The sequence below is a fragment of the Clinocottus analis genome, unplaced genomic scaffold (genome assembly GCF_023055335.1).
Source record: "Clinocottus analis isolate CAN_PGR_092001 unplaced genomic scaffold, fCliAna1.0.p SCAF_2, whole genome shotgun sequence".
Classification (NCBI taxonomy): Eukaryota; Metazoa; Chordata; class Actinopteri; order Perciformes; family Cottidae; genus Clinocottus; species Clinocottus analis.
Genome location: NW_027175931.1, coordinates 8,527,603 through 8,539,732, shown reverse-complemented (window position 1 = coordinate 8,539,732; position 12,130 = coordinate 8,527,603). Strand labels below are relative to the sequence as shown.

Below are 12,130 nucleotides of genomic sequence, written 5' to 3'. Positions count from 1 at the left end.
GGAGATGGGAAAGGCATGACTCCAATCTGGTATACAACCAAAACTTTGTGGAGCTGAAGAGATGAGTATGATGAATCAACAACTGACTGAAATAGTTTTGAGTCTCTAAATCCGGAATAACTTTCTTTAATTCATTTAAAGTCAATAGTAAGGCCCCGGAAATTGTGACAATGATAACACTGCAGACTACAAAATTGTCTTTCCTGTTTCCAGCGTTGGAAGAGTTGTTCATTTTCACAGATTTAAGCTCAACTGTCCAACGTAATTGGAATAATGCGAGTTGTGTTTTAGGGTCTCCTTTGCTGTGCTCCTTACTAATAATAGAGATAGTCTATCATTCTCTCCTTACTTCTCTTTTTCATAAGAGCACTCATCTCGTGCCACTCCTCTATCATCTATTTTTTCTGCCTCCTTCCTCTCCTCCTCGGTATCCATCAATTCTTTTCATCACTTGCACCCTCTTCCTCCCTCCCCACTCCCTCTATCCCAATAACTTTGTCTCATCCATTTCCTGACTTCCTCGCCTCTCCCTCCCTCATCATACCACCCATTTCCTCCAATCCCTTCCTCCCTCCTTCCTCCCTCCCAAGATCCACATCTTCTTCCTTCTCCTCCATCTTTAACCTCCCCCTCACTCCATCATTACTGCTCTCTACCTTCTTTCCTTCCCCTCACTTTCTTTCACTGCCTTCCTCCCTTCATTTTCCCTTCCTTCATCAGTCTTACCCTTCCTCCATCCATCCTACACTTTTTCTCCACCTCTCCGACCATCTCTCTCTGCAGTGTTTCTGTGTGTTTCTGTGTGTGTGTGTGTGTGTGTGTGTGTGAGTGAGAGAGAGAAAGAAAGAGAGAGACAGGGCGGGATAATCATAGCTAACCCAATAAAGCGTCGCACAGGCCCCCCTAGCCCATCCATCAGCGTGCGTCTGGGAAACGCTTCCCCACGCTACACCGGCCCCACGTGGACCCAAACCTGACAGCCATATAAATGTCTGCAATATACATATCCCATATAAATATGTCTGCAGAAACCCAACACAGACTGGGGGGCTATAGTGTGTGTGTGTGTGAGTGAGTGTCTGTGTGAGTGTGTGTGTATCTTGTCTGAAGAAAAACAAATAAAACACACACTACTTGTCACAGAACATAGAAAACAAATAACACGGAAGAAATGAAACATGTACATATATGCAAATCATTATGCAAATTATAATGTCTCATAATATCTGGTTCAACACTTTCATATGTGTAATATAGCAACCACACACACACACACGTTCCTCTTTTACCTTCCAGTGAGTGGATGCCTTGCTCTCGTGAGGTGTCGTAAACGTTGTTGAAGTGATCTCCGATGTTCGGGTCGGCACCGGCTTCCAGCAGAACCTTCACCACGCTGGAAAACCACAACGGACACACATTTAAAAACATGCAATAATCCAGCCAAGAACTTGTAATAAATAAATGCCCATGTGTACACAGACCAAGCCGTTCAGCTGTAAGAAATATTTATTTAAATCCAGCACTCCTTGAAAACATAATCAAGCTTACGAGTCGGAGATACGGCTAAAATCTTCTATCATAAAATATGTACATTTATATTGTGATATAATCAACATAAAGCAATTGTTCTGGGAGGACAATTAAAACATGTTTTTTTTTTTAGATGAAGTATTTAAGGGTCTCCGAGTTTCTGGTGAATTAAAAACAAATAAAAGTTCTTCATCACATTTATGCAAAGACTTTGTCAATCTGATATTTTCATAAAGCAGTGTTCCTTTTAAGAACAGTGCCCACTATGGCCGAATACAACCAAAGATACCTCGGCATAATCATCTCACAGCATGTACTGTCAAATTGATCAATCCTAATTCGGACCCTCCTGTTTCCTAAAAACACATGCACGAATGTGTCACAGCACCTAAATATGTATGTCGGGTGACAGAAAGTATGCAGACTTGATTAAAGACTTGCTCCCTTCACGTCACCAAACACAACTTTGACCCTTTAACAAAGTTTCTCCCATCTTCACTTGAAAACAAACGCGCTCAATGCAGATGTAAATATCTAATTACTCAATTTGCCGTGGCTATTCCCCCTGATTCACTTCCACTTCTTGTCCGCCCCGTTACGGTGGATACACTCCAATGCCCGCTTCCCTCCTTCACTAGACAGTAGTCTGCTTTGTAACATGTACATATGTGTACACTGAAGGGGCAAGGGTCGGGCCTGTTTCCGGCGCCGTCGGGGGAGGGTCTGTGTGTTCGGAGCGTACCACCCTTCATTGGAGCGTACCGCCTCGTAGAACAAACGCCAGTACCTCGGCAACACCACTCACTGTGACCCGACGGACATTCCGGGTACCGTCTCTCCGCCTACAGAACACACTCACTTTACATTTACCACCATGAACGGGTGCGACGGCTTTGACTTTGAGACGCGGGCATGAAGACGGACACACACAAAACCTCCTCGGCGGGTCTCTGCCCCACTGAGAGCGAGAACGGGGGCGATGGCCGAAACATGAACCCTGCCAGTACGCTGCCGGCTGCCATTAAACCTGTGACTATGTAATGCTGCCTGGGAGGCAGTGATGGATCATCTCTGGCTAAATGGTTATGGCAGGAGGCCTGAGAGGGTTTGAATGGAGAAAAAAATGATTATTCATGGGAGGACGAGGTGGACTTCATTTATTTTTTTTAGCTAACCACACTTGACCACGTAACCCTTAAGGTGCACACATTTTAAAAGGTGCGAAAAGTCTCAGCAACAAACACTAAAGTATGGATTTAAAATGCCAATCTCAAGATATTTAAACAGTACAAACATTTATTGAAAACATTAAACATTTTACTAACAGACAGCGGCAGTAAAATATTTGAAGCATGTTTTAATAAATGCAACCAACATTTGATTTTTTTTTTTTTACTCAAGATGAATCTGTAATTTCTTCAGAGAATAACTTCACTATAAAATATTTATATCCCAGAGCCTGAGGTGTTGTATTCAAATCGCTTGTTTCATTCTCCCAACAGTGTGAAGCCAAACATAGTTAATCTAGTATTAGGTTAAATAAAGCGTCACATCTTCACATTTGGGAAACTGGAACCAGCAAAAGTCTGGCTTTATGGGCTTAAAACAAACTGTCACTAGATTGCCAAACTGGTCAGTGATCAATTTATCAAATAATCATTCCAGCTCTGAATCCGTTTGTGGGACCAGAACAGTCCCAGGAATTGCAGTACAGACTACCATCCAAATAAATGACTCCAGTATATCAGAATAACAACAAAAAAAAAAACAGAATAGGAATGAGACAACATTTTCCTTCGTCACCACAAACATAATTCAAACTCCAGCAGACTTTGGGAGTTTGCGTCGTCACAAGCGTGTTCCTGTGGGAGAGCGAGGCTGAGAACAGCCTGGCCAGGTCTTTGTGTCTGACCTTGCTGAGGGGGTATAAAGGACTATCAGGGGGTCCCCCTTTGTTACTGTATCACTGTGGCTGGGGGCGGCAGGGGGGCCGTGACCCACAGAGGGCTCTCCTCTCACCCTTGCAAGCACTTCTACAAACACATCGATGCATCCTCCGAGACACATGCAGACACACACACACACACACACACACACACACACACACACAAACTCAAGCTATGGCTGGTCACACGAGGCTGGGCAGGACTGTGTGAAGAAATGAGACGGCCTGAAAAAGGGTTAATGGCATCAGAAAGGTAAACACGAGGGGATAAAGAGGGAAAAACTGCAGAGGGGGGGAGGTGGAGGAGAAGGAGTGGCTGAAAGGAGGCAAGTGTCGCGAAAAAAGATGAAAGAGGGAGATTTAATTATACAGGACAGCGCTAAAACTAATGAGCTTTTGTAAACGGTTGATAGTTTTACTAATCAACTGATGATCAAGTGGCTAACTTTATTTGGGACATTTAGGAGGAGAGTTGCAGCACTAATTTGAGGCCAAACTGAAGGCATGCGGAGGTTAATTAGGTTTAACTCACATTGTCGAGGAGTGGGGCAAAGTTAAGATTTCAGACTTCCTAATACAATCTTATAACAACGTCTGTAAATTACAACATTATTTTACTTTTAGTTTTATTGCAAATTACATTCACTTCATAATGTGATACGAGTTTGAACTCGAGCTGAGAGGGAGAGTCAGCATCTTGCCGTCGAAGACTTCCGACAGATGAAACAGCTAAAGGACGTTCTCCCGGCTTAACCACCATCCGGCTCCTGTATCGAAAGCTCGAAATAGTGACAACTGGTTGGGTGCTGAGGCGGGTAGACTACACCCTCTCGCTCGTGCCGAGGCTGGCCACCAGGTGACTGGCGTTGCTGCTGGGGGCCGGTGTTAGTTTCCCATCCTGGCCCGGAGGGAAGACAGGAAATGGACACTTCCGTCTGTCCTGGGCTATAATAGACACCTGAGCCGAACTGACCATCCATGTCTCTGACCACCTGGCCCAGACGCTGGACCTCACTTGACCTCATCTCACCTGGTGCACACCTGGGGTCAGATAGATGCCAGGAGGAGAGGTTCACTGCACTGTTTTTTGAGTCCCGCCAAATAACCTGATTGGTCACAATGTTAAGTTATTAAGCTGTGTTTTCTTTATACATTTTCTTCCTCAAAATACCCCTCTGTTATACCTGAGGTTTCTTTCACTTTTTCCCTGTTAAAGGTATTTATGGTCTTTACTTATCAGAATCGAGGGTCTGAGGACAGAGGACAATTGGGATATTAGAAAACCTAAAGCACATTTACGTTGCTATGTTTTGGTGTGTAGCCATTTACACCAAGGTATGTAAATGGCTACACACCTCGAAATACCCCTTGGATGGGCCACATCTGTATTATGGTTATGAAAACCCCCATCACTCTATCAAAGATAGATAGAGAAGAAAAAAAAGAAAATAACGACAAAGATGAAATGCACGTTATTACATTCACTTTGTTCAAAGCTTTTTTCGTCACACTTGAGAAGGACATAATTCTTGTCGAACACATAATTGTAAGCTGCTAATAACATGTGTGACAGATGTGGTCTGTAGCACACCTGCTCACATACCTGTATGAGGTCTGGGCCACACCTGCACACATTGTATTCCTTCATCGTGATACTGCTTCTTAACATAGAGGACTTACCGGTTTGTTTTCTTGAAGGACAAACATAACATTCCCATCTTCTCCAAATGGCCTTCCCTCTGCATCAATCTTTTTCTTCTTGGAGTTTTGTGGATTATTTGTCGATCATTTTCAAAAACGCTGTTTTCTCGCGGTAGAATGCCGTTCATTAGCGGGTCACGAAATCAATATGCATTGTGGGAAATATAGTATGGTGATTACTATTACTACTGTAAAGCAGCATAGACTTTAATTTTAAGATGATTATATGCCTTTCAAGCTGTCGTGGGCCACATACAATTATGTGGCGGGCCTTGAGTTTGACACCTATGCCTTGGATGGTTACTTGCTCCGTGTGTTTTTTCCCCCATTCCTCCAAAAGAAAGTCATAATATACTTTACACAAAGCTGCCCGTCATGGTGTATAGTCATCAGGAGGACAACTCAACATTATCACGTGCATTTCTTTTTCTACAGCTTAACGTTTGAAGCCAACAGACCAATTACAGAATTCCTAATTGTTTTAATTCAAAGGCCGATGCTCCATGAAAGCATTTAGGAATGTTGATTATTAAATTCAGCTCATTTGAACCCTTTCTCTATTTCTCTGTTAAATTAAAGTTCAAGTCCAACTTTTCACAGACATTACTTATTTAATATTATTCATATTTAATATATTAATTATCCCATTGTTGCTATTTAGATTTACAATACAAAAAAGGTTGTTAGTGATCCTGTGGTACAGCTGAGGAAGTATTTATGAATGGATATTACCAGTGCCCACCTGAGGGAATATTGTTTTGGTGTAGTGTGAATGATACACATGAGACATGATGATAAACTGATTAGGTCACTGCACCCGGCTGCTTACCATCACAATCATTTTGTATCGTGACCAAATGATGAGAATATTTCACTCGGAGCTCTCTCTGATTTCCACCACTATTTAGTCTAGCTAATCCCGGTGCCAAACCCATAATCCCACTCCACATCACTCTCTCTCCACATCAAAACTATTCTCCTCTTTCCCAACGAGCCACTCATCCTCTCGCTCCATCATCCCTCCGCTTTCCCTCGTTTCCACCCTCTCCTCCCTCCTGCCTGCCGTGGAGTCACTCGGCCGACAGGTCGGAACGGTCAACAGGCGTTACACTCGGCTGAGCGCTCATTGTGCACGTGAATGCGGCGAGGGAGGGATAGAGGGAGAGAAAGAGAGATGGAGATGGGTATTGTGTGTTAAAGAGTGCAAATAGAGGGCCAGGCCCTGCGCCTCCCTGATTTAGCCCCACATCAAAGCTAAGCAAACACACCCCCACCCGCCCCTGATGTCTCACCCTTTCATTCTTACACACACACACCCCTCTACTCCACCTCTGATTCTCTCACACAGCCGCACCTCGACCTCGAAACACCAGAGAGGCGGCCCGAGTCAGTGGACTCCACAGCTTCCACTGCGGCAAAGTATTCTTGAAACACAGTTATCACTTCTGGTCCAGATGAAAATATAAATACAATGTGAGGGAGGGGGGTGAAGTTATTTAACAATAAGATCCATGGTGACATTCTAGCTACAGGCGCGACCTTGTCCGTGAGTAATGTTCCCGGTGTTTTCACTTAACGGCTGCAAATAAAGTTGTGTGCGACTGAGTAATAGGCAGTTGGCCTGTAAGATATTTGGTATAAACTCCCCTTGTCTGTGGGCGTGCGTTCACACATGCATCCTCACTTGTGTGTGTGTGTGTGTGTGTGTGTGTGTGCGTTTGTGAGACATGTGTGACGGATGTGTGTGAACCGATGTTCTGTCTTCCCTGCAGCAGTGACGGCTCACTGGGGGGTTGGAAGACGGGATTAAACACAGAGGAGTGTCACTGCCGCGCTGAGTTATAGCACTCATAACACACACACACACACACACACACACACACACACACACACACACACACACACACACACACACACACACACACACACACACACACACGATCATATTTGTCTGAAAAGGAGTTACAGACCAGACAGTGAGTAGAAAGGAGTGAAACAAACAATTATTTTGATTAACAATTCATATTAAAATATTTTAACAATTGATTGATTATCGGTTATAAAATGGCAAACAATGTTCATCAAAATGTCCGGGTGCACAATGTGACGTCTACAAATCACTTATTTTAATAGATACGATTCACAAACGCTTAGAAGCAGCAGATTCTCCCATTTAAGGAACCAGCGAATGTTTGACCTTTTTTCTTGATTAATGACTTGAACCGATTCCCAAAATTGTTGTCTGACAACTAATCGATAAAGCGCCTCAACTCTTTAATAACTTCACAGAAATATTTAAGTATCAGCAACACATGAATATAAAATGCAGAAAATCTAAACTGTGAAATGAAAAGACAACTTAGTCACTACATTACTCAGTCAGACTTTAAATCAAAGTCACAGTCCTCAATCTACATGGAGCAGATGTTTCCATCTAAGCTGCATTATTAATTCAAACTATCTTACCAACTTCAGGAGGCAGCAACTGTAACCCGGAGATTTAACGTAAGCTCATTTTAAGCTATTTTCATATTGAAACTTCACATAATGTTTCTCACGGGCACATGAGGCCCTTAAACAAAAAAAGAAGTGACCACACAGTCCTGAAAAGAAGAAAAAAGCCCTGTAAATTGGATTTGGCCCGGCCTTAACCTCGGCCCCTCTCTGTGCTGTGTGTGCTCTGGGGGCCAGGAGGCTAATTTAATTTGTTGGACAGAGAGATGGGGGGAACGGGGAAAGACCGTCTGTCAGTCTGAAAGTCGCACTTTGCACTTCTGAAGACCTACTGTAACAACTAGAGCGGGGACTCGGACCCCATATGCTCACACACTAACTCATGCAGGCAGCTGTACCACACCAGAACGCCTACGTATGCTCACCAGGGAGAAAACACATGCTCGGTGGGTTTAGTCGGATGACACACACACACACACACACACACACACACACACACACAGACCTGTGCTGCCGGTTCATGACAGCCACCATGAGAGCGGTCCAACCTAGTCGGTGGCGGTGGTTGGGGTCGACGCCCTCTTTGACCAGCCTGATGGGGAGAAACAAAACGAAAAAGTGGCTATAAATTAACATCACCAATAACATTGACATATTGTAGCGTGCGTCTAAAACAAGTGTCCATATCGTCGAGGTGTCGACAGGATTGTTGGAGTGTATCGTTAGCACGGTATCTCATATATAATGATGCTTGGATAGAGATGGCAGCTGCTTGTGCGTCTCAAAGACCTGCCTTGTTAGACACTCCAGCATGAAACCACTGCGAGATATCTTTGTCTTCATCTGAGGCCACACACTTGCTCCTTGACCAGTTAATGTGTCTGTGTGTTTAAGCCAGGTGTGTGTTGAGTTTTCTGCCTGAGGGTATGACATCAGGTACTGGAGTGCCACAGTCCTTATACGTGTGTGTGTGTGTGTGTGTGTGTGTGTGTGTGTGTGTGTGTGTGTAAGTGATCGGCCCGTCATCTCATGTGCTGAGCAGGCAGACAGTGTGTGTGTTTACAGTCAACACGGTGGCCTCTGTCTGGTCTGCACTCAGCTCTGATGCTCTCTGGCTCATGTATGAAGTAGAAGCTTTACACTATTCACCCGAGCTGTTCAGGGAACTGAGGCGCTCTTAGCGCCTTCATGTCACCAGACGGTAAAGTTAAAGAAGAGACATCGTGTGGGGTCAGAGCTTTTGTATTTCAAAACTGGACAGAAAAAAACCTTATAGAGGATCTGTGCCGCGTGAGGATGGGGAGGGTTCAAGTCGAGTAAATCAAACTACTATTTCTACAAACAGAGGTGAAACGAAGCTTTGAGTGACATTCCAGCCATTTTTGGGTCCATTTTCTGGATATTTTGATGTTTGAATCTAACAAACCTGCCCTGGAATTAAACTTGGATATTATCTAGCCAAAGTTTCCTTCCAATGTGGCAATGAAACGCAACAGAGTCAAGAATATCTGTCGACCCGGCAATGAAATCAGACCTTAAAAATGGGTTTAACAACCTGAAAAAAAAAACCTACCGGAACCCTTCTTTGTGGAGCCTGCTTTGTCATGATCAAGCCTGGCTCTCACGAAAGTACATCAACTCCATGCACACCTTCCAGTAGTAAAATGTAAACTCAAGAAGATTATATAATGATATAACAGTTTGAAGCATAACTGTCCATCCTCTCCACTGCCTCTCAGCAGACACACCCTGACACTCTACCACTTCTACAAACTAAACCAAAGCACTTAACACATCTGTGACCTGCTGACTGTCTCGCTGCACTCTCACCTACACCATCTGCCACATAGGCACAGGTAACCCAAGCCGGCAAATGGAGACACACATGGACAAACACATGAACGCCTGAGCTCATATTATGCCAAAAGACACACTGTACACTCACACGAGCCTCAGTTTAACGCACACTCTCACGGTTATTGCCCAGAGGTGAGCAACACGACTGACAGGAAGTCCCACCATCCACCAATATGATGCATGATGCGTTTATCTGTACTTTATGTGACCAAAGGTACGACTAATGGTACATTGCAGGCTCTTACTGCATCACGAGCAGACCTTCCACAACAGATTTTAGGATTATGGCCTGTGAGGACAGTGTGTTTCCTTGTGTCGGTTTTCTTAAGATTTGTAATGTAATATTATCAGCTGAACAGACGGGACCTGGAAGTACTTTAACCTTTTTGGTTTGCTTTGGTTGATCGTCTCGGAGTACGCAGAGGAATTCTATCAGACTCAGAGCAGGCGTTTTAATCTGCCAGTTAGAAAAATAAATAAATAAAGGAAAGAAGAAGAAAAAAGCTTAAAATCGGAGGGAAGAAAAAATGAACAAATTGGAATGGAGGTCTGAGTGGCCGAGTCCCTCCTGCAAACACACTGATGGTCCTCTTCTTCCGCCTGGTGGTCACTGGTGGGACTACAGCTACCGGTAACATAACTGAGTTTTCACGACAGCAGATGAGTTTGTAGAGCAGGTCCCGTGTGCTGTATTCACTGTGATGTAGTCACGGCTATGGTATCTGACTGACACTAAAAAGCAGAATATTAAGGATAATTTACAAAAATAGTGTGTATTTAAAAAAAGAAGAAGCATGCCCTCTTCTTTCTACTGACTAGACACCATTACAGGTCGACAGTTACACTTTACAGCAAAGATCACTTTAGATAGAAGGAACTACTCGTGGTCTCTTCATTCACGTAAATTGTAGTCCAGGCGGAGAAAGTCAAAATGATTGTTTATTGTCAAAATTATGTCTGCCTTAATGGATGATATGTCTACACAAAACAGTGACTCGATCAGCAGGAATATACCGTAGTTATAAAGGCCAAATAAGTCAGTTTAGAACAGATCATCCCAATTTACAGGTTCAGCTCAAAACCCTTTCTCGGCAGTCCACTGCCAACATGACAAATAATGGTAATATTTCTTCTTCTCTGGCACAAATACAGAAATAAAATGCAAAAATCGGCAATGTCACATGATTCATCATTATGTATTGATTGTATTCATACTCTATTTAACATCTACAACCCTCCTAATACTCTTGGTAGCCTCCTCGATCATGTGCTTTAAGGACGCTTCTACATGTTACGGTGATAGGACGTGCTTTTGCAAAGTGTTGTCGTGTGTACAAATCTTTCAAATATGTATTTGAAACATAACATGTGTGTATAAAAGTGTACAAAACCTACATACTGCGCACACAATAGGAGGAATGTGTATTCAGTAAGACTGTGATGTGTGTGTATGAGTGTATGTAGGGAGTGGGGGGTGTTACCTGGCCACATCTTGAGAGTTATTGGTCCTCGCTGCCTCCAGAAGAGCATCACCTTGTTATTGTAAAAAAAAAAAAAAAAGCAGATGCAGAAAACATTGAACAAGAGAAATACAGAGAACTTTATTACACATTTACAATGTGACAATTCTGTTATTAAAGCCAGAATCCACTTTGTCCTCAAAAATGTTATCAATTAACAACATCTTCTATATAAAGTCATGAATCCCAAACAGACAAAACAATAACACTAAGTCAGACCACACAATGACTTACAGCTGATGAAGCCTACCTTTGTTGTCAGAATCTTTCTTAAGGCAGAAGGCCACTGCCGCAGCAGACAGTACCCCGACAGAGGCCCCTCCTGCCCGGCTGGCTCCTCCACCTGTCCTCTGGCCCCCACCACCACCACGGCCACTGCTCTCCTCCCAGTATTGGTTATTGTTGCGCCCTCTGCTGGCCAGCGCCGCCCACGAGCCGCGGCGGTTCTCCAGGTTGGACAGCCATCTAGGGGCGAGATGGTGGTACTGCACCGAGGGGCTCACAGCGACAGCAGCGGTCTCTTCAGCTAAAATCCCCCTTCTGGAGACACGGGATGTGGACACGATGGGGTTGCGGTTGATCTCCGCAGGTGTCTCGCGGACGCCCCGGCACGCGGCCCCTCCCGCGCTGGTCTTGAGCACGCGGCTGCACGGCGACAGGCTGCGCGACCTTCGCGCGATCAACCTGGTGGGAATAGATGATAACATGGCGATGAACTCACCGCGAAACAAGCGTGGCGTGAATCTTCTCAGTCTGCGAGTTCGTCCAGAGAGAAACGGGTGCGCTGCAGGCCGGTGTAACGATGCAACAGCGGCTCTATTGCCTCGATTCACAGGCAGCTACTTACAACCATGGAGAGGAAAACAACCGCTCGTTGCGTAGCTAGATGTCACTAGAAGTGCAATGCACTCTGGGAAACGTTGTTTTACTGGAAACTTCTGTGTCCGGCGCTCATGGCGAGATGTAAACCTGTCGCACACTTCCGTGTTCGCTTAAATCATGAATGTGCAGGGGTATAACTTATTTTAAATCCCTTCTCGATACACATTTTTATAGAATTGCTTTTAATAAGTGATGTCGTCCTTTTATGTCCCTTCATGCAGTTATTTTGTTCCCCTGTATT

The 12,130-nt window shown here is 44.2% G+C and overlaps 1 protein-coding gene across 1 annotated transcript in view; it reads right to left on the bottom strand.

Annotated features, from left to right (window-relative positions):
• Nucleotides 1-11,890, bottom strand: part of clpb (ClpB family mitochondrial disaggregase) — a 29,391-nt gene extending 17,501 nt beyond the window's left edge. Inside the window, exons 1-4 of the mRNA XM_068585140.1 lie at nucleotides 11,258-11,890; nucleotides 10,969-11,020; nucleotides 8,136-8,222; nucleotides 1,290-1,393 (exon numbers count right to left, since the gene is read on the bottom strand). Of these exons, the coding sequence (XP_068441241.1) occupies nucleotides 1,290-1,393; nucleotides 8,136-8,222; nucleotides 10,969-11,020; nucleotides 11,258-11,714 (700 nt within the window). The 5' untranslated portion in view covers nucleotides 11,715-11,890. The remainder of the gene's footprint in view (nucleotides 1-1,289; nucleotides 1,394-8,135; nucleotides 8,223-10,968; nucleotides 11,021-11,257) is intronic.
• Between the last annotated feature and the right edge of the window lie 240 nt (nucleotides 11,891-12,130).